The following is a 23,546-nucleotide window of genomic DNA, read 5'->3' on the forward strand; positions in this document are numbered from 1 at the left end:
AAAATTAGCCCATAAATTACTCACCCTCAAGTCATCCTAGGTGTATATGACTTTCTTCTTTCAGACGAATCCAGTCGGAGTTATATTAAAAATGGTCTTTGATCTTTCAAGCTGTTTCATGGCACTCAGCGGGTGTTGCATGCATCAGTCCAAAAGAAATTAAATAAAAATCGCCCATCCATTAAAAAAAAGTGTCTCACACGGCTCCGGGGGGGGGAACAAAGGCCTCCTGTAGCAAATCGATGCGTATAAGAAAAATATCCATATTGAAAACGTAATATTCACTTTAATGTAGCTTGCGCCAACAGTTGTACACGGAAGCAGTTCCGGGCGGATGACGTCTGAGGTCTATAAGACAAGTGCTGTAAGACTTGAAACTAGCAGCTATGAAAGAAATTGGTTGCCTGGGACAGTGGTCAGTTTTATTTTAGCCGTGTGTATAAATAAATATTTGATCACATAGAGCATTTCAGAGGTCCGCGTTATAAATTTACATAATTCACAGCATCACAATAATCTCATACACAGTCACTTCCCAGACATACACTTGGAAAGCTTGTCCTTTAGCGGGGTCTGTGCTGTTGGCAGAGTGATTTGATGTTACCATCAGCAGAGCTCAGAGTGTGTGTGTGGGTGATCTGTAATTGAAAGCCTGAGTGATTGTCGCAAGTGGCCATCAAGCCTGTGACTAATGCTTATTGAATATAACAATCACCTCCACTCCCACACACGCCGTCAGCCCACCTCTGAGGTTCAACACAGCACAGAGTTTATCTTAAGATATGATGATAATTAAAGGAATAATTCAACATAAAAATTTCCTCATTCTTATTTCATTACAAACCTGTATGGCTTTAATGCTCACAAGCGCTGGGCCAGATTGCGGTCAAATCTGCATTGTTGTGATATTTGCTCTCAAGGAAGCAATAACTGAAGCAAATTCAGCTGAATGCATGAGAACAGCGCCGCTATGAAATAATAAAACACTGGTAGCGCATCTAATCAGCATGAGCCATATGGTAAGGCTCTGCCAAAATCCTCTGAAGCAACCGCTCTGCAAGGGTTTCTCAGCTGGAATATCGACAGCTGATGTAGATTGCACTGCGAGATGAAGGTGGCACGCTGTTCTTTATTGATTGTAATGTGTGGTTTTGTAAAGCTGCATTTGATTAAAGATGAGATGAGTTTAAAGCCAGAGCCGCATGGCCTGAATCTGTAATGAGAGCGGTCCAAACCGGCAGAGTCCTCATGCTGTGTGTGTGAGATGGGAAATGTCATACTCAAGGCATCATCACTGATCCTGTGTTTTATTTATTTTTTGTCTTTCTCCAGTCGAAGCCCCTCATTCCCCTGCAGAAAGAGGAGGATCCAGAGACGCGCAAGACTGTACTCACCAACTACATGTTCCCTCAACAGACCAGAACTGAGGACTGTGAGTATCTAGTCATGCAGAACCTGCAGCTGTCGCACCCTCCTGTCACTAGAGCTTCCCTGTTTGAATGTATGCCTTTTATTGGAATTGTTAAGTCAAGATATACTTGCATTAAGTCAAGTAATCGATAGATGGATGGATGGATGGATGGATGGATAGATAGATAGATGGATAGAATTTAATATTATTACAATTTAAATTGTTAAAAACCTGTTTTCTATTTGAATATATTTTAAAATGTAATTTACTCATGCCATGCAAAGCTGAATTTTCAGCATCATTACTCCAGTCTTCATTGTCACATGATCCTTCAGAAATCATTCTAATGAAAAAAATTAATAAATCTTACTGACCCCAAATTGTAAAATGTATTTTATATATTCAATATAAAACAGATATTGCAGTCAGTAATTTAAAAAAAATATTTATTGTTGCTTTTTGAAACAATAAATATTTATTAGATTACATAATACAATTTGTTTTTATTATTATTGCTACTACTATTATTATTATTATTATTGACATTTAATTATAGCAAATAAGATGTTCTGGTTGAATTTTATTGAATAATTTTTTTACTTTTTTTTTATAAATTCAACAAATATTGAAAAATATCAATATTCCAAGTTCACTCTTAATGTCTTTCTCAAACTTGTCATTAAAAAAAATATATATAATATATATATATATATATATATAATTTATTTTACATAATTTATTTATTTATTTTTTAGAGCTTGAAGCTGTGAAATCAACTTAAAACCAATCAAAAAGGTTACGGTGCTTTTTTTGCAAGTGAATATAGAATTTTGCTGCTGTAAAAAAAATTTTTTTTAAAAATTGGATCCATTTTGCAGTTGTGGTAACACTAAAATAAGTTTTCATTTGTTAACTCCAGTTAACTACATTAGATAACATGAACTAACAATGAAAAATACTTCTAAATCATTGATTAATCTTATTAATCTAATGCTAATCAAAAGTTGTATTTGTCAATTTTATTTAATGGACCTGACCTAGCATTAACTAAAAATGAAGAGTTGTATTTTTATTAACTAACATTAACAAAGATTAATAAATGCTGTAATAAACACATGGCTCATTGTTAGTTAATGCATTAACTAATGTTAACTAATTGGACCTTATTGTGAAGTGTTACGGCAATGGTAAGCACTGACATTGAAACAAGAAACAAATTTTAAATGTTTCAGAGTAGAATTTCCAATTTTTCATTTCGATTTTTTTTTCCGATTGTGACTATTTAAATGCAACATCAGTAGTCAGCTAACCTAATAATCTCAAAATGGCTAAATACTGACCAGTTAATCGAGCCAGCCGATATATTGGTGTATCACTAAAATCAGTGCACCTCTGTGTAAAATATATAGTTTTATAGACATTCAAACTTATTTAAAAATCCTAGCAGTGTCAAATGTCTACCTTCAGCCAGAGCTTGCTCAGGTCACGGTTTTCTCTCTGCCAGTGTTGCTGGGAGTTTCGCTGTGCAAATCACAAATGGGCGGCTCGCTGGATTCCAGAGGGGGAAGAGATTAATAAGTCTTAACCTGTTTCTTAGCAACCCCACTCTAAACTCTTCAGAAGGCAAACGCACTGGAGCTGCGGCTCTCTGGAGTCCGCTTCAGTTTGTTAGCATGATTGAGCTTTAGAAATGGTCTGAAGTCTGCGCGCCTACATGACAAAACGCTCTCCTGAACCCAGACGTCTGGCTAAATGGGCACACAACACAAATAAGAATTGATGTGAAGTCTGTGCCGCCCACCGAGCTCAGGCTGCAGCAAAAACGTGCAGTTTAATTCAAGTTTTTGCTGTTTGTTAATCCACATAGTTGAGAGACACTGCATTAGTTTTAATGATTTGATCGAACTGAATCACTGAAATGAATCAAAACAAACTCCGCACAGGATTTGAGGTCTCTGAGGTCCTTGAGCCCATCATCCAGCGATGGCAGTGCTGTTGTTTTGATTGTTTGGTAATGGTTTTCTGTCTTCTCTCTCTCACAGATTTGCCCAACTCAGACAGCGAGAGCTTTAACCCTTCTCTGTGGGAGGAGCAGCGCAAGCAGCGGGCGCAAGTGGCATTCGAGTGTGACGAGGACAAGGATGAGAGAGAAACGCCCCCGCGGGTCAGTTCCCACCGTCTGCTTCTGTCCAGGGTGCACTCTCGATTTTCTATTTCCCTTTGTGCATGTCCTGCGCCGTCATATCACCCATCTCACCCCTTGTTGTTTTGTCCTGTCCTAACAAGGCATTGCACACTTTAATTTTTTCTGAAAAGTTAATGTAAGCCACAAAATCCCAGCCATTTGGAACATACTGAGTGTGATTTTTTTTTTTTTTCATTGCGGATGGAGCTAACTTGCACATGTTGCCAACAAAAAAAAGCTAATAATTATCAAAATGTCCTTGCAGTTAGTTGATTGGTACAGGTTTAGCATGTAAGAGATGCTGTTTTTTCCATTGCAAATAACATACAGCAAATTAGACACTATAAAACATTTCTGTCATTATTTACTCACCCTCATGTAATTTCAAATCCGTATGACTTTCATTCTTCTGTGGGACACAAAAGGAGATATTTTGTGACTATGCTGGCCGCTCTTTTACATGCGGTTATTATTAATGAGCTTTGAATGGATGCTAAAACGAAAACTATTAAAAATTGATTTTGTTTATTGAAATTAAGATGAAATAAAATAAAATATAAATATTACATGAAAAACTTGCAAAAGTTGCAACTAACTGAAATTAAGTTTAAGAAATGAAACTGAAAGCTAAGCTAATTATATAATAAATTATATATATATATATATATTCTAAAATATATTTTAAAAATAAATATACGTAAATATATAAAATTAAATATATTCAGAAATACTAATAAATAAGTCACTAATAAAAATGATGACAGCACATAATAAAATTACTAAAACGTATAGAAATAAAAGCTAATTCATATTATTAATAAATACTCTAACAGTTTATAAATAATACTAAAATGACACTGATTCAGGACATTTTTCTGAACTGGATCAGCTGATTTACAAATCTGGCAACACTATTCATTCATTAAGGGGAACTAAAGCGTATGTCAGGATTTTCTGTAAATAACAGCTTAAATTTCTGTGTGTTCGTCACATAACGCTTTGTATGCCTTTCAAAAGACTTGAGAAATGTAATGCACTTGTCACATGGACCACATTTATGATAGTCCTGTGGTGCTTTTTAAAAGCTTCACTCTACATTCACTATAACTGTATGACAAAAAGTGACCGGCACAGTTCAGAATTTCTCATCGTGCTCCACAGAACGAAGTCGTTCATACAGGTTTGATGCGACATGAGAGTTAGTAAATGATGACAGAATTGTCATTTTGGGGGAAAAATTATTTCTCGATTCCTTGGCGGCTTGAGGTAAAGCGGTTTCAGTGGAACAGCCTCACCTGGTTTGTCAGCATGTCATAGCCTGTGCTTCACTGCATTGCAGTGGAAATCTCATTAAAACTCTAACCCTGACGTGACTCCTGTCAGAAAGTGAAATGGAAGCCTTCACTGTCTCGGGCCCTCGAGCGTACAACGTCAACCTTATTTCTTCCTTCCACCCCTCATCTTGCTGATATTACGTACTCGGTATCTCGTTCCCTCCCTCTCACGTCCTGTCTTGCACTCCTGATGAGTCATTATGGTTGTCTGGCTTGTCTGCTGTGCCAGGAACACATGCAGGCTCCCAAGCTGTCTGACAGAGCATCACTATCGGCTCTCAGAGCGCCAGTGTGGCCCTTCAAGAGCAGCCCTCCTCGTTGTGGGTGTTGTAAAAAGCTTGCCAACACCTTTTGAAATGAAACTGTATCGGTGTTTGGCCAGGGGTACAGCGACCCTCTCTAAAAACTTACCTGTATTTTTTATTATTTATTTATCTGTCTGTCTGTCTATTCATTCATTCATATTCGTATTATTCATATTTATAATATTATTATCCATAGTCATATTTATGAATTCAGTGTTTTATTGTAGAATTTTGGAAGAGAATTTGGAATTTTAAATAAATTAGTTAAAATACCTAATGTTTAATGTAAAAATCCACCATGTTTATATATAATATGAAAATAAATTTAATAATAAATAAGATTTATCATTTATTACAGGTCCTATTAAGTTCTCCTGAATTAAATTCCTTTTGTAAATCAACTGTGTCTTTGTGATTACAGGAGGGCAATCTGAAGCGTTACCCCACACCGTATCCTGATGAACTGAAGAACATGGTGAAAACGGCTCAGTCCGTGGCTCACAGACTCAAAGAGGACGAGTCCGGGGACGAGGCAGGAAAAGAGACCAGGGGCAGCGAGAGGAACCACGTCGGAGTGCAGGATGTTGGCGTGAAGGTTGGATTTTTAAATAATTATTATATTGATCTGTTGATTGCGTAAAGAAGTGAATCCTGGCATGGATTTTGGAATAACCCTGAATTTCCTGTGTGTCAGGTGATTGAAAGACCCTGCACTAATGGCAAAGCTGTTGAAATGGTGCCTAAAGCAACGATGAACAGTCATCAAAATTACGAGCCAATAGATTCATTAGACAACCACAGCATTGAAAGGATCCCTCTCAAGACCTCCGACAACATGAGAACTATGATGAACCATGATGATACACATGAGGTACGGCATCAAAGTGTCAATTTTAAATGCTATGAATATGGTTTTTGAATCAAATGAATTAAAAATTATTTAGTCTAGTGTATCTAGTGTGGTTCAAACCTATAAGAGGGTGAATGTGGACCAGTCTGTCAGACACCAAAAATGACAAAAAAGCACATTAAAAGTAAAACTAGTGTGAAAAACTAACCAAAATTTAACATATTGCTTCAGAAGAATACAGAGTAAAGTCTTCACTTGTACTGTAGCCATTGGATTACAATCATTTGTCACAGTATACTAAGTACATTTTTTATTTTCGACTCTGGGCTTTAAAATTGGATTCAATAAATTACATTAGCCACTGTCACATATTCTCTTACTTTGAGTGGATGTGAAGTTCTTGTCAGGACGCATTTGCTCATATTGTATTGTGTGAGATTTAATGATGTCAAGACATGCTATATCATCATAGGGTACATCATTTAAACGAATATGAAAATGAGTTCAGTTTACCACTATAGAAGCAGGAGGAAAATTGGAGTATAAATTAAATTTAAGCTTTTGATGTGATATGGTTGTGTGGTCAGGACTCAGAGGAGCTGTCATCTGAGGAGGAGGAAATGAAGATAGCCGAGATGAGACCTCCACTCATCGAAATTTCCATTAACCAGCCCAAAGTAGTGGCCCTCAGCAAGGACAAAAAAGGTAAAGTGATACTTGCCTTACTCTCTCACTTTGCTTAATATCAATTAATAATTCTCTCATTAACGTGGATAATTGTTACTCCAATGTTTCTCAAAATAGAGTGTGTAATAGAACTGTAGAAATTAACACACGAATGCAAGTGATGTTTTTCCTGTCTGGTGTTGTAGATGATGGGAAGGATGCCGACTCTTTGCTTGATGAGACGGTGGCCAACAGTAACCAGAACAACAGCAACTGCTCTTCACCATCACGCATGTCTGATTCAGTGTCCTTGACCACAGACAGCAGTCAGGACAACTCCCTCTGCACCCCAGAGAGAGAGTCAAAGATGCCTCTGGTCCCCAAGAACGGGTACGAACACACAGAATACACAAAAATGTAGTAATGAACAGCAGTGTTTAACTAAATGTTTCTCTATGGAAAAGAACTAAAATGCAGTGCAGCGGCTTCGACAAAAGGACTCGCATCACCAAATAGTCGCAAAAGTCTAGTGTTATTTTTGTTAACGAAAACTATGATGAAAATATTAGTTGATGAGCTTTTTCCCCATGACTAAAACGAGATGATGATGAGACAAGGTCAATAAATGATAACTGTGACTATATTAACATGCAATATCATTGACGATAAAAGACGAGACTAAAATGTCCTTAAAAAAAATAAAAACTATACAAAAATCTCTTTATATTCATCGAAAAAAAAGGAGACAAAATATTATTGCGGACTGCTGTACACACCTCTATTATGCAAGCTTTCATGTGTGCGGTTGCCAGATATCAAGAGTTAAAATCCCCAAATTAGAGCTTCTCTGTTAAAAGGACACATTTTCTGCCCAGTGTTTTGCTGAATTTGTGCAATCTGGCAACCATGCGCACGCGCTCGCTCTTCATTATGGAAGTGCCAACGATGATCTGAAAATACCGACAAACAAGTAACCTGGAGTTTAGCACTCTCCAATGTGAGATGTTCGGCTTAAGTGAAAGTGTCATTCATCCAGTCTGTGCTCTGTCATGAGATCTGGACTGTTTTGTTTGCGATTGTGGTTGCTGAATAAATGCACTTACTCAACCACTGTTGTTTTAATAGAGAAACATTACTATTAGGTATATAATACTTTGTTTGTTTTTACCAGTTTTCATAATGTAGACAGAGAGAGTGCATATGTAAATCTTATTTTATTATTAATTTATGATATTATGATATTAATTTATATATTAAATAGCCTATAATATCTAAGTCTTTGATATTAATTTTTTTAATATTAAATAGCCTATAATAAATCATTACACTAGATGAGGTAAAATAAACCATTTGAATGAGTTCACATTCTGTTGGTTTGTGCTTATTGGTGAAAGTGCAATACCTGAAATGTAAAAATAAATTTCTCAAAATGACAACAATCATTGCGATAATAATTTTGAGCAAAACATTTTTTGGAGTTTAACCATTATACAGCATGACAAAAATGTGAAGTTTCATTCATCAAAGTTTTCATTGACTAAACCTAGACTAAAATTCTCAGACATTTACCCCCGCTTTCACAGACGAGGCTTAAGCCTAGTCCCAGACTAAAGTAGACGTTTGAACTGTTTTAACTGAAAGAAACTTGCACTGACTGATCTTAAAATATATCAGTGCCTCTGTTTTGTCTTAAAATGCACACCAGTTTTTTCTATGAACTATTGCCTAGTCCTGGCTTAGTCTAAGCCCTGTCTGTGAAACCAGGCCCTAGTCAACTAAAACTTGACTAAACAAAAAACAGGACCAGGTTGACTAAATATGATAATAGCTAAAATGTATATTTGACACAGGACTAAAAATAATTTAATAGACTAAGACTAAATTAAACATGGCTGACAAAATTAATGTCTGACAGATTTTGCTGGAGTCTTTCTCTAACTTGATTTGATTCCCTCAAACTCAGACAAGAGGATGAAAACCTCAACCAGCTGAAGCAGATGACCCCTCTACTCCAAAACTGTAATGGCTCTGAGACGTCCCTACAGACCATCCTGAAGAACCAGCAGAGCTATGAAAGCAAGTCAGACCAGATAGCCGACTATAGTCTCTCTATGGAGGAGAGGCTTGCCCTCATTGAAAAGGGCATAAACAACGGCGTGGCAGAACAGTACAGCAAGTGGGATCAGATCAACATGAACGTGGCCAAATTCCCACCTGACAACATGGTGTCGTATGAGGACCTGGAAAGGATCAAAAGTCCCTCAGCCAAGGAGTCCATGTCAAGCAACAACAATGCCATGGTGTCACTCGAGAGTCTTGAGAATGGCAATCGGATTCAGAAAACCCAGTCTGGAGAGAATTTTAATGGACGAACGGATCAAGTTCCCTTGCGGTATGAGTCAACGAGGACCGTCTCCACAGGTGTAACGGCTTTAAGCGACATGAGTCTTTCTCGTAGCACAGAGGAACTCTCGCCAGAGAAGAAATGTCCACCGGCCCCAGTTGTGAAATCTCAGAGCATTGCCAACATGGACGCTGGAGGAATGAAGCTATACTCCATCGAAGGAGAAAGCCCTCCGTATGAAGTGGCATGTGCAGCCAGAACGTCTATAAGCGGCGCTCAAGGCCAGAGCATCGTCCGCTCCAAATCCGCCTCTTTGCTAAACGACCAGCCATTGCAAATCTACCCTGGTTCCTCTGCGTCATCCTCTGACCTCTTGTCCAGCTCCAAACCTCCGATTAGCAGCGCCCGCTACCCCACTGGCCCCCCTCCGCAGTACAACATCCAGTACGCCAGTAGCACTGTGCCCAAAGACAACTTGTGGAGCCAACGTACCCCCGTACCTCTTGAGCAGCCCTACCTCCCACCGCAGCACTCCCTCGCCAACACCAACTACTCCAACCGCAACAACGCCCCCCCATATCCCCAGCCCCAACAACGTGGCCCGCCCAAGACCCCGGACATGTGGGCCAAGGAAAGGATGCTGCCATCTGTTGGCCAGCGTGGCACCTTGCAGATACAAGGTAGCGGGTCCTCTGGCAGCCCCATGTGCATGCCGGACCCACGTCGCATGCCAGGAATGGAAGGAGGAGAGTACATGACCTACCGGGACATTCATGCAGCAGGCCGTGGGGCTCTGCAGATGAGCCAGGCGCTCCACAGACCCTTGTCCGCCCGCACTTACAGCATGGACGGACCCAACGCTCCCCAGCCGCAGAGTGCCCGGCCCCCACCTCAGGAGCTTCCAGAGAGGACCATGTCCGTCAGCGACTTCAACTACCAGCACGCCAGCCCCAGCAAGAGACCCAGCATGAGGGTGAAATCAGAGCACTCGTTGCTGGATGGGCCAGTCAGCGGAGGCGGCAGGGTTCCAGCAGACTGGAGGGACCAGGTCATGAGACACATCGAAGCCAAGAAGATGGAGAAGGTATGGTCGTTCTTACAAATAGTGTATGCGAAGACAAGCATAGCTGGGGCCAGTTGTTCAAAAAGTTTAATCTGGATCAGAATTATTTGAATTTGAAATCTCATGTTTTGCTATCCAGGATCAGGTAACCCATGTTACTTTTGTGCCGGTTTTTCAAAGCAAAATTGGATTGAATCGCCCTGATCCAGACACACACTTTTTTCAGATTTCCAAATCTGGATTACTAGTGCTCTACGGAGCCCCTAAAGGGACATGGTGATGGAAAATGGTTGCATTGCATGGTTGCATTGCGTTTACACAAATAACTACTTCTTGTTGGTCCATCTCTGAGGTTTGTGCCAATGTAGTTAACAATCAGTGATTTAAAAAAAAACTTTTAATTAAATATTATATTTTTGTTTGATATTGACAGCTGTTTGGGAATATAATACATTTTACAAATGTTGTATTTTTTGGACCAGTTTTAAACTTTTATTACATCCACCCTTCTGCTGGGGTCAGATTAATCCAGTTTTTTGGATCAGAAGTATCCCAATCTTACTAAAACGTTTTGAACAACACAAACTGAGAATTTAATCCAGATCAAAACCAAGATTGGATTTTGTGATCTAATCCAAATTCAGAATCCTTTTTTTCTTTTTTCTTTTGAACAACCCATTTTCAAGATTTGATCCAATCCGATGGCCAAAATCCGATCAGATTACTTTTAAGCAACTGGCCCCTGGAGTTAGGGGTTTGTTCAAATCCATAACTCTTGAGTATTAAACTTCGTCCTGTACTATCTGCACTAGACATGAATGATACTTCCAAGTATGCAGCTTGTTGAGGAAAGGTGTGCTACTACTTTTGAAATCAATTGAACTCAACTCCGGTCCTGGAGGGCCACTATCCTGTAGAGTTTAGCTTCATCCCTAATCATATACACCTGAAAAATCCATCCCATGTCTTCAGGATTGCTTGAAAATGTACAGGCCAGGTATGTTTTATTTGGGATAGAACTAAACTGTGCCAGACCAAAGTTGCCCATTACTGGTTTAGTGCAGGGGTCTCCAAACTTGGTCCTGGAAGGCTGGTGTCCTGCAGAGTTTAGCTCCAACTTTCCTCAACACACCTGCCTGGACGTTTCTAGCATGCCTAGTAAGACCTTGATTAGCTGGTTCAGGTGTGTTTAATTAGGGTTGGAGCTAAACTCTGCAGGACACCGGCCCTCCAGGACCGAGTTTGGAGACCCGTGGTCTAGTGGGATTATATAACTTGGACCAGGGGTGTCCAAACCTGTTCCTGGAGGCCGCAGGACACCAGCCCTCCAGGACCGAGTTTGGAGACCCGTGGTCTAGTGGGATTATATAACTTGGACCAGGGGTGTCCAAACCTGTTCCTGGAGGCCACTGTCCTGCAGAGTTTAGCTCCAGCCTTAATTAAACACACCTGATCCAGCTAATCAAGGTCCTTTGAAGTGCTAAAAACAGGTGTTGGAGCTAAACTCTGCAGGACAGTGGCCCTCCAGGAGCAGGATTGGACTCCCTGGATTAGACTTACACTGACGAAGACACCCAAACCAAATCTAGGGTTCAGAATGTCATAGTGCAGCAGTAGAGTTTAGCTTCAGCCTTAATCAAACACATCTGAACCAACTAATCAAGGTGTTCAGGATTACTTAAAAAACAGGCAGTGTGTTGGAGCAGGGTCTTTGGCTACCCCATTGTGATTTGAGGATGGGCTTTTTTAATTTGGGCTAGCAAGCAGCAACATAGTAGGGTGCTAAAAAGCACTCAAGGTGTGGCCAAAATCACATACTGTCAGAGTAGGTACTATAGTTGATAAGGAATGAACTTCATGACTAAAAAAAAGATTTTCTGTACGTAATAGGTCATCTTGGTACTTTTTGCCTACTGTTTTATAAATACTGTGAATTTGGAACATATTGCTCTTTTGAGTAACTGTTTTCGCCTAATATATAGTAGAAAAGTAGGCATATTCAGACACAGGGTTAGACCACCTTAGCAAACACAGCGCAACAACCTGGCAACCACTCACAACCTCTTGGCATCATAGTGGCAAGTTTTGCATGGGCGCTCACAATCTAGTTTCTGGACCTCACCTCTGAAATAACACGCTCCAGCATTAACTGCATGTATATGGTATCATTTATTTTCTCTCCTCATAAAAATGCTCTTTACACAGTATTTTTCTGCACGTTTTTATGTGGACATTAACACATTAACCTCCTCTAGCCCTTGCATGTCTCAAAGTGTACTCATGGTTACTGCATGCTCACATATGTCATCATTAAATGCATGTGTGTTTGTGTGCATGTCGTCATTTGTTCAGAGCGCTCTCTCTCGGTCTTTGGCCACTCTCATTGGCAGTCAGAGCTCTCTGGCCTTTAGTGCTCTAGACGGATGGCAGATTGGAGCTCATGGGCCCAGCGTGAGTATCGCCCCACTGAGACCTCACCTCCCCAAACTCCCAGAGGCACAGTGGAGTCTCTCTCCGTTCCCAAAGGGTCATCCTCTCTGCTTGCTGTTTAATCTGTGTATTCCCAGCAAACTGAGATGCATTTGTTACTTAACATTATCTGTACAAGCTGAATATGTTGGGTGTTTCCCAACCCTGTTCATGGAGGCACCCAAACAGTACATGTTACTCAAACAAACAAACCTTGACCTGAAAACAAATGGGTCAGATAAGGGAGACATCTGATTTGTAATTCTTATGTTGTTCCAAACTCGTACTACTAACTTTCTGTCATGAAATACAAAATAAGATGTTTAGCAGAATGTCCAAGCTGCTCTTTTCCATACAGTTCTGCAAAAACTGGCTCTTGAATAGTCAACAAATGGTCTCCAAGCAGCAAGCATTGAACAGAATGGCCCTTATGGAGCTCAAGACCCCCACCCCAAATGCACCCTTCTCAGTTTATATCCAGTGTCGGCTGGTTTGCACAATTGCTCTGTTTCTTTGGGTTGTCTAAGTAATAGGAGATTAAGAACATTCCTAGCCACTAAACCATATACACTAAAGTCTTGGAAACAAACACTCTTTCATTCTGTTTGTGTGCTTGAAAGCACAGTCTGCACTTTTAGCTGAAAGGCTCATGAAATCTGTTATGGAAAATTGTATGCAAATATTTTATAAAATATGACTACATTTTTTGTAATATTGACTCTGATAGCTGATTCACCTAGCTGATTAGAGAACTAAAAGTAAACCTTCCTGTTGGTTGAAATGACAAAGAACTGGAACATTAATCTTCTCAAGCTTATGAAATATATTGGGAATTCCGCATTTATGGGAAATGGCTGCAGTTCCCGGGCCCAAACACAAGTGACGTCCAGCCTCTTTCCAGACAGATTCTTAATTAGAAAATGCATGTGCTCATTGTTTCACCTTCGGTTTCACTCCGGAGTGTTTTTAATCTAATCTAATTCTTATGTTGCTGTATGTTTTAATGCTGTAGTCGTCCACTGTAGTTAGAAGTACTCAAAACACAACCCATAATGGCTAAATAAGCGTCATCAAATACGGTACACCTTTTTTCTTAGCTTGTTGAGACATTGTGTGCTGTTTCCCTGCAGGACGATGTCTTCAGTCCTCAAGGACAACAGGGCTACCATATCGACACTCTGAGAAAAGTAAGTGCTTTTTGTATTTGAAAACGTAGAATTGTATCAGTGTTATTTGGTTTATCGAATGCGATGACATTCAGATGTTTTTAAGCGAGTTGCTACATGTACACACTATGAATGCACAATTATGAGATACTGACCCAGTGGGGAAGCCTGACTAGCATTGATGAATTAGCTCTAATTAATAAGCACTGCTTTAAAGAATCCTCAGACATGTTCTAATGAAAGCTGAGCTTTCTAGCACATTAAAAATGTGCTCACCACTGACTGCAATAAACACATGAAAGGGGGCCAAAATTACAATTTCTAAATCTTGTAATTGCAATTGTAATTTAACTGGCTATAAATATTTCTTACAAGCTTTATATTTTCTTTTTAAATAACTTTGTATTTATATTTTCTTGCATATTATCTGTCTGTCTTTGTCTCTCTGCACCTGTAATAAGAAAAAAAATCTTGATCATCTTGATTTTGTTCATGTTATAAATTTACTGACCTTGGTCAAATTTTATTTGTGCAGTTTTGTGCTATTTAGTTTTGTTGTGTGCTGTTTGTACTTGGTGTATGACTTTCAGAACTTGTAAAAATGCTCTCTTAGTCTCTCTGGAAAAAAACAAACATTTTAGTGAGGTGGATTAATTAGAAATAAAGCTCTAATTAGAATTAAAGGCTTCATAGGTCAACAAGGATTTCTTGTTCTTCTGATCAGATTCATGGTCAATTGTTTACTGGGAACTTTCTGCCCCCTGGTGTCTGGAAAATGCGTCACGTCGTAGCAGGACACATGTAGTGAAATGCTTACGAAGCACAAAGGACCATCCTTTTGCTTTTATTGAAAAAGCCCACTAATGTCTCTTTAAATTAAATTTCAGTGATAAAAAAAAAAGTCACAAAAGTTAAATCTGAATAAAGCTTTTTATGCATTTTTACTGATTTCTATTTGCTTCTCTCAAAGTACCCTCTGTTTAGTCCACAGGCCTGTGCCAAAACCTGGGAGTTGTTTTGTCTTTGAGGAGGACACTGGAGTTATGAAACATCATCAGATGTGTGGTGATTTAATGAGCAGAAATACTAAGTGCATGTCTTGATGGTATTGGTGTGCATTTATCCGTCAGGTGCCTTTGATGAACGGCCAGATGTGTCCTCCTGTGAGATCTCCCATGAGCTGCGGTCAGCCACCGATGGCACGCCACCCCTCACGAGAGCAGCTCATCGACTATCTGATGCTCAAAGTGTCCCAGCAGCCCCCGGGCCCTCCACGGGTCCCACACGAGACGCTGCAGCAGGAGGTGCACACATTTCTGACAGAAATCTCAGCATGCAGATACATTTCTGGACCATCATGTTAACATGAAATCTAAAAGAACCCTGTTTGCTTTAATACTCGTTCCTGGTTTCATTTCATATAAATTATGTTTTAGAGATCTGTCATTAAAAAGCCTCTGAAATTACATTATTTCTTTGACATCACCTAGATTTGGATAATGTTAACTAAGGTAGATATATATTTTGGCACCCCTGTAGCCACTACATGTTGACTGATGTGTAACTGAAGCATTGTGGGTAGTGTGACACGTGTGTCTGTCTTCAGCTCCACGTGAAGATTGAGAAGAATCCTGAGCTGGGTTTCAGTATATCAGGAGGAGTGGGTGGACGTGGGAATCCCTTCCGTCCAGATGACAACGTAAGTATTTTTGTTTTTTTATTTATTTTTTGTGTGTTAAATTGGTATTTCTGGAGCTTTAATTTCAGTCTGTCTGGATCATTAGGTTGATCTACTTTTTTTTTTACCATAAAAAACACCATGAACTTAAACTGAACAACAGACCCTTAGTAGTATCTGGAGACCAGAATATTAAAAGGACATGAATATAAATTAATGCTAATATAATTTTGACTTGGCCAAAAGAGCAACCGTTTAGGTGTGCAACAACCTAGGAAATGCTTATGCCAAATTAATAAATTCTATTTATTATATTGCCATTCAAATGTTTGTGCTGCAAGATTTTTTTGTTTTGTTTTGTTTGTAAGAAATTAATACTTTTATTCAGTAAGGATGCATTAAATTGATTTATGATGGCAGTAAATTTATAATGTTACAAAAAGATTTGTTTCAAATAAACACTGTTCTTTTCACTCTTCAAAGAATCCTAAAAATTCATGGTTTCCACAAAAATATTTGGCAGCACAACTGTTTTCAACATGGATAATAATCAGAAATGTTTTTTGAGCAATGTTTTCTGAAGGATCACGTGACACTAACGACTGGAGTAATAATGCAGAAAATTCAGCTTTACATCACAGGAATAAATTACATTATAACATATTCAAGTAGAGACTTTTTAAATTGTTATAATATTTCACAGTATTACTGTTTTTATGGTATTTTTGATCAAGTAAATGCAGCCTTGATGAACATGTGAGTTTTTTTCCCAAAAACATTCCAATTTTACCAACCCTAACATTTTTAGCAATAGTGTTTTTTGGTTTTTTTTGTAGTTTACGCCAAAACTGCTGCTAACACTTGTATATACTAGACCTTTATTCAACTGCAGTCTAACTAGTCTAATGAATAATCAGTTCTTAAATCATTAATGATCAACAGGGCATCTTTGTGACGAGGGTTCAGTCAGAGGGACCTGCTTCAAAACTCCTTCAGCCTGGGGACAAGATCGTCCAGGTAATTTCTACTCATCCATCTCTTCCACTCCTCTCTTACTATTCACGTTTTTGTCTTTTCCATACCTTAGTAATTCACTAACCTCAATCAACATCCTCTTCCAGGCAAACGGATACAGCTTCGTTAACATCGATCACGGATACGCAGTATCCCTCCTGAAGACGTTCCCCAACACCGTCGACCTGATCATCATTCGAGAGATGGCCGCGTAACAGAGCACCGTCTTATTTTTGTACCGAGAGGAGCCAGTGCTATATATAGCTAATCTGAACTGATGTTAACGGGACGATGGTTGACCGTCGGTGAAACCACTGAATCAAGTGGAAGACAGAAGCATGCGCCTTCACTGTGGGATAGTCTGTTGGCGCAGGCCATACGATATGACACAGTGGGCGAAAGAGCAATAGAAAGTCCTTTATTCCATCCGCAGGATGCAGTCCGTTGTGTTTTTTTCTTTTTATAAATAACGAAACCCATTTAGTATTTCTTGATTGAAAAAGCATTTTATATTACATTTTTTTAAAGACAAAAACGTAGAAAATGGCATTTCAGATTATTTGTAAAAAAAAAAAAAAAGTTCGTAAAGTGAAAAATCAGTGTGCGAATGAATGTCTCGTCACGTCACGTTAGCGATTGCACTGCTGTTTCCCAACACCCCTACGAAGATTATCGTACCATTGTATGAGGATACATCGACGACTTCAATAGCAAAGAGATTCGAAAAGCTTTGTAAAACATTAAGAGTAATGTTTGTATTTGATGAAGTAGTCGCGTCGAAAGGCCATGAAAGACTTTTGCCATGTCTGCATATGAGGAGAACGACCTACTGTCGATTGTAGTACTGTTTGTATTATTTGCATGAAATTCCTCCTTTTGATCGTTCTTCGCTGTATTCTTCGGTAGACTGGAGCGCTAAATGAATTGAAGTAATCGAATTAACATACTGATAATGTAACAAATCCACAATTTGATGTGAAAGAGCACTGTCAGCATTTTTACGAGAGCTCAAAAGAGTTCAATTAATTCTAAATTGTAATTACCATTGACGCGCTGCCCTCAGTGTGTTAAAATAAGTAATGAGTCACCATTGTTTATGAATTGGAAATTAATTTACTACATTTGATAATTTTTTTGAAAAAAGAGATTAATCGCACAGTTTTTTATTTAAAGTACAAATTTAATGTATAAAACAACGGCCTCCAATTTAGCTGGGAATGATTCATTCAACACAATGTTTTTGTGGACACTGTTACTTCCATTTTGTCACCAATCAGTCTAGCGTAGAATCCTTGACTGTCACTTTTTTATTTTGTCTGCAAAGACATTGTAAAAATGTAATGACGAACAGTGACTAAAAACAACTTTTTTTTTTAATTGTCCCACCTTTTATTTATTTAGTACACTTTTCTTTAGAGATTACTAATCAAAATGTAAATACTTTTTTAAAAGGTTTATGATTTGTTCATGGCATTAGTGATTACGTTTTTAAAACCAGCAATAATTTGCATCACAGAAGCAGCCCTTTTAATGTATAGCTACGTCAAAGGTTTCTCCGCGAGCAGCTACTATTAAGATGATTGGTATGCATTTATTCAACATTCCAGATTTTGTAAATAAATTTACTTTCCATGGTGTCCTGTGGAAAGAATAAATCAACTAATGCTCTTTTAATGTGTATGTTTGTTCTTTGTTGATAGTTTTTTTTTTTTTGGTCCGTAAAGTGAAAGTCAGTGGGGTTCAGTGATGTATTGGACCCCACTGGCATTCATTGAACAGACAAAAATAGTAAACAATTCTTTAAAATATATATTTTGTGTGTTCTACAGAATAAAGAAAGTCATAAAGGTTTGAAATGATGCTGGATAAATAACAAAATAAGATCATATTTGGTTAAACCATCTAATTTTTTCCCCCTCAGTTCTGCAGTTATAAACCTGGTCTTATTTTCTTGGCAGATACGAATGCATTATTAGGTTTGAGATGGGTGTTTTCCTCATAACACTATATTTGGCAGATTTTTGTTACTAACCCATACAATATTTCACAGTCATTAACCAAGACTGATAGGTGTTAACAAAGACGTGCCATTAGATGGGTCTGCAAAGTAAAATTAGATGAGTAAAGAAATGTAATCATTGCATTTATCAGGTGTAGCTTAGTACTCTGTTTACTGATAATGCAACTACACCGCTTAAGTTAGAGGAAATGCCTTCAGTGTTCACAGGTAAGAATACAACAAAGCCTTCAACACCTTCATTTGCTTCATTCCTTCACTGAAATCACTTCCAGACCAGAAAGCAGCGGCGCTGTGCTTTCACATGGAGGACTGTCTGGTATCAGGTTCCTGCTCTATATATATTTAACCAGAGGGCAAAATACAAGAGTGCTTTCAAAACAGATGCAGGGGTGTTGTGAAATGAAAAGACATCCAACTCATTTCATTGTTTTCCTGTGGACAACATATGAGTGATTTCAAATCAAATGGGTTCTCCGCTTAATCATGAATGTATACTTATATAATCTAAACATTAATTTGTGTTTTATGTTAATTTATTCCCATCTAGTTTCATGTTAATTCTTTAATAGGGAAGGAGTGACATAAAGACTTTTTTTTTTTTTTTTGAGACCAAGTACAAAGGCTTCCCCAGTCATGATTGCTTTGCCATTTCAATGTGTCTATAAAGCCCCAAAATGCTATCTAGCTGGGCAACGCTGCAATTTGAGGCAGCAAGTATTCAAAATGTGCCAGTGTTATCCTCTCTCATCTGCATGGTCTCGATCAAGATGTGTTGTGATTGAATCAACATGTCCTTCAAAGAGGGCTGTTCTCTGGGTCACTGTGTGGTGACATCTGATACAAACACTGCTGATGTAAAAATAACCTTCAGCAGACCAATGTGTCCACTTAAAAGTTGTTTTCTTGCATTTTGGATCTCAACAAGACTGGACCTTTTGATGCAGCCTTAACTTCTGAACACATTTTGCGGCTGATCCTACTAAAACACCTTATTTTGCAACCAGTGCCATACTGAAAAATCCCAGTAATAGCCTATGATAACCGTGGAGGCTGTAGTAACTGCTGTACAGGATGAATATGTATGGGTGTGGAGATGTGTCTTATCAGTACTATCACCTTTCTCAGAAATGATTTGGAAATCACTAGAACATTGTGCAATTTGGCTTGACGCAAGTTGTGACTAGACCTTTCTGCCTCCATTTATCACAAAACATCTTCACATTTAGGTCAAACTCGCATTTACAACTCCAACAAACTGCAGAGAACAATCAAATCTAGCATCTGACAAACAAGACAATGCAGCGCAGCTCTAGAACTATGCTTCAGAGCAGAAGGTTGTTTTGTACAGTAAGCTCGTTATGACTGGCGCGGTAAGCCCCGCCCCGCGGACGTGTCAATCACCGTGACGTCACGACCACTATTAAAGAAAACCAACAAACAACAGCCAGAAAAACACACACACACACACACCAGCGGACTAACAGCACGGACCGTCGCCAAGGGTGTAATACAAAGTCTCTATATTGTGGGAGCTTCTCTTTTTACTCGGATAAGGCAAGTAAGACACTTTTTTTCGCATTACATTTCGCTTTAAACCTCATGCTAAGGTTATAGGAAAAGATGACTCGTTTCGGTAAAATGACTAAGTAGTAAGCCTAATATACGTTTTTATTAAAGTTATTCGTTGATATAATGTCCTTTAATGTGTTAACTGTTAGTCTAAAATGATGAACTTGGTGAACTTGCGGAGTTTAACCAAATATGGTTATTAGCTGATGCTAGCATGTTAGCTAGTAAAATTAGCCTGTTGTTCCTTTCAAACTAAAAGCTGAAATGTGACACGAAAACGGCAGATTTAGGTTTAAACACGCATGTTTTATTATTAACGCGTTGTTTGTTTCGCATTTAAACCGATTTTGTCTTTCAGGACAGCTGAGATGAAAAATAAGTCCGTTTGTTGCAGTTTAGCTGCTTGTATTTGAGTGTTTATTCGGATAAAGTTAATAGTCTGTTTATATATAATCATTACTCGAGTAATTAACTCCCTGTGATGATGTTTTCGGTTTTATTTCGTCTCATTTCGTGTGTTGATTGAGATAAGGTACAGGAAACTCAAACCCCAACTAGTTGGTGTATCTTTATCACCAAGTGAACTGATGAACGTCTTTTAAAAACGTCTCCCCGTCTTATTTTCCTCAATATATTGACTGATTTGCCCTGAATTGACATTCTGGTTGTGTATAATTGTCTTCGTTATTAAGGATTGTACTTTGGCTTAAACGGGAAGAGTGTTTGAAACAAAGAAGAACACACAGCATATTCACCCTGACCCAGATATAAAGCAGATAAACAACTACATTAGCGTCCATCCTCACTCATTCACCCTCACAAGCCCCTCAGACTGAACACAACACGGGGTTTGAGGGCATCAACGCTTGTGGGGAGAGTTTTATGCGCGAGAACACACAAAGCATATTCACCCTGACCCAGATATAAAGCAGATAAACAACTACATTAGCGTCCATCCTCACTCATTCACTCTCACAAGCCCCTCAGACTGAACACAACACGGGGTTTGAGGGCATCAACGCTTGTGGGGAGAGTTTTATGCGCTTTATAGACGACTGTCTGTTTGTTAGCCGAGATGCTAGTGTTAGCATGACTCAGTGGATTTCATTATGAGGCCTCAAACACTGATATAGCTCTATAAAAACACACATACTGTGTGAATATCACGCATATACCATGTTTACATGCTACAGTGCGTTTTTAGACTTTATCTGAGCTGTATGTGTCTTTTAAATGCTTGGTGCATTGAGTAATGGGCTGCTTTCTGGAGTCCTTTTGATTTTCCATTTATGGTGTTTTTTTTAGCTTTATGGTTTGCTTTTGTTCAAATATTTGACTTGTTTATCACTCAAGTCTTTGTTTTGCACTATCTGCCGTGTATTTTCTGTCATCCAGACAGGGCTAAATGGACACGGATGGCCGAAACACATGGGGGGGGACAGCCCAGTTGGGGCTTTGCCATTTTTGGCTTTATCAAAATATATGAGGCCATGTGTAGGGAGGAGGGTGCTCCTACTAGAGGTGTGTGATGTAATGGCAGCAGGTCAGGACGGTCGGGGGTATTTATAGTCGGGACACACTGGTGGAGGGAGGCTGTTCTGAACAACATGTCACATTGCACCCTTGTGACGGATGAAAACTAATCCAGCCATCCATGTGAGCGAGAGCGAGGCAGACGCACACGTGATGCAGTCCATGTGGAGGCTTTTCAGGGGAAAACCTCTGACGCTGAAAGGTGGAGGCGAACTGCTGCAATCTTGTTTACTGCCCCTCACAGAAATGTCAGTCCTGACCGGTCTCCGGTTTATTGCTGGAAAGCGTCGGCTGTTGCTCCGAGCGTTTGGATGTGGATGCTGTTTCTGCTGTAATCCGTCTCCGGCTGAACATGATGTTCCAGCTGTTCCACCTACAGAGACATTTACACCTCGCACTGCTAGTCAGCATTGACCCGTCAACACGCAGTTTAGTCACACTTCATCTGCCTAGCAGGTGTGTGAGTAGATGATGCCAGTGAAATTAGTTTTGAGAGTTATAGTTGATACCGCAACAAAAAAGGAAAAAATAAAACATGTTATTGAGAACTTTAAGTGTTACACTGCATTTATGTAAACAGTCAATTATATAGTTATTCATAATGTGACCATGGAGCAAGAGTGGGTGATAAAACCAAAAGATTATTTAATAATTGAATGTTGTTTTATGATAAGTCTAATATTGCAGTGTTTCCCCTGCCATTATATTAGGGGGGCGGCCCCCCTTGAAGGTCAAGTTAATTTTATTTAATTATATTTTCTCTATAGCGCCAGATCACAACAGAAGTCATTTAAAGTTACCTTTACGATAGAACAAGGCTTTTTAGTTTGTTTAAAAAAAAAATAACAAGGTATAGACCTATGTTATTTATCTTATTTACACGACGCCATGTCATTTCGGTCTCTACGTTATGATTGCGCTCTCTGTATCGCGCACAGCGACGTTCTGCCCCACACACAAGTGAGCACACTCCCACTAGTATTTGTAAATATTAAGCCACAAAACGACTATTTGCGGTGATTTTAGCGTCAGACGTCTCACTAATGTGGACATAAATACATGAACAACATCTCCAGAATGCGCTCTCTGTATCGCGCACAGCGACGTTCTGCCCCACACACACACACAAGTGAGCACACTCCCACTAGTATTTGTAAATATTAAGCCACAAAACGACTATTTGCGGTGATTTTAGCGTCAGACGTCTCACTAATGAGGACATAAATACATGAACAACATCTCCAGAACTGCTCTGAGTGAGACTTCATGAGCATTTGACCGTTTCATTTGAGTAAAACTATCCTCATATCATATACACACAGAAATGTAAAGGTATTCACATTTAATTTGTTAAACTTTTAATAAATTGATTTTAAATAGTTTGTTTCATTATTTTAATTAATTAGACATGCTTTTTGATTAATAAAATTTAATTTAACCATTAAAAAGGAGTCCCACCCCAAAAAAGCCGTATTATTATTAGTTTGTAAAAATAAGAACACAACCTAATTACAAACAATAGGACAAGTACAATAAATCAAAGCTACAAATATGCATTAAGTGCTTTAAGTTTTTCATATACTGTAGTCCTATTTAATAGTAGCTTTTAAGTTAAAAAATATATAAACTAGCGCTGTAAAACGATTAATCGCATCCAAAATAAATGTTTACATAGGCCTATATGTATGTGCACTGAGTATATTTACTGTCACGATAACTTTTTGTTGTACGATATATTGCCCCAGAAATAATTGCGATAAGCGATATTATTGTCATTTTAAAGACCATTTTATGCCACTGAATATATAATCATAATGTAACCGCATAATAATGCAAGAAGGCCTACACACTTCCAAAGTATTAGATACCCTAAAAAACCTGAATAAATAGTAAATAAAAATGTTTTAACAAAAAGTGCAAAGTAACAAGTAGAAAAAAA

At 38.7% G+C, this 23,546-nt stretch overlaps 2 protein-coding genes across 4 annotated transcripts in view; both read left to right on the top strand.

Annotated features, from left to right (window-relative positions):
* Positions 1 to 16,861, top strand: part of LOC107726559 (protein LAP2-like) — a 39,748-nt gene extending 22,887 nt beyond the window's left edge. The window contains exons 13-25 of one of the 2 annotated variants that reach the window (XM_016536189.1): positions 1,333 to 1,432; positions 3,454 to 3,575; positions 5,657 to 5,830; positions 5,930 to 6,106; positions 6,673 to 6,790; positions 6,958 to 7,141; positions 8,715 to 10,179; positions 12,511 to 12,609; positions 13,758 to 13,814; positions 14,924 to 15,097; positions 15,400 to 15,492; positions 16,414 to 16,488; positions 16,593 to 16,861. In XM_016536189.1, the coding sequence (XP_016391675.1) occupies positions 1,333 to 1,432; positions 3,454 to 3,575; positions 5,657 to 5,830; positions 5,930 to 6,106; positions 6,673 to 6,790; positions 6,958 to 7,141; positions 8,715 to 10,179; positions 12,511 to 12,609; positions 13,758 to 13,814; positions 14,924 to 15,097; positions 15,400 to 15,492; positions 16,414 to 16,488; positions 16,593 to 16,700 (2,946 nt within the window). In that variant the 3' untranslated portion in view covers positions 16,701 to 16,861. The remainder of the gene's footprint in view (positions 1 to 1,332; positions 1,433 to 3,453; positions 3,576 to 5,656; positions 5,831 to 5,929; positions 6,107 to 6,672; positions 6,791 to 6,957; positions 7,142 to 8,714; positions 10,180 to 12,510; positions 12,610 to 13,757; positions 13,815 to 14,923; positions 15,098 to 15,399; positions 15,493 to 16,413; positions 16,489 to 16,592) is intronic. The other variant, XM_016536190.1, reaches the window with a different exon arrangement.
* A 3,048-nt stretch (positions 16,862 to 19,909) lies between these two features.
* Positions 19,910 to 23,546, top strand: part of LOC107726558 (AN1-type zinc finger protein 5-like) — a 10,551-nt gene continuing 6,914 nt past the window's right edge. For both annotated transcript variants that reach the window (XM_016536187.1, XM_016536188.1), the window contains exon 1: positions 19,910 to 20,059. The gene's annotated coding sequence lies outside the window, so the exon portion shown is untranslated. The remainder of the gene's footprint in view (positions 20,060 to 23,546) is intronic.

Source organism: Sinocyclocheilus rhinocerous, unplaced genomic scaffold (genome assembly GCF_001515625.1).
Source record: "Sinocyclocheilus rhinocerous isolate Xijiao unplaced genomic scaffold, SAMN03320098_v1.1 scaffold726, whole genome shotgun sequence".
Taxonomy (NCBI): Eukaryota; Metazoa; Chordata; class Actinopteri; order Cypriniformes; family Cyprinidae; genus Sinocyclocheilus; species Sinocyclocheilus rhinocerous.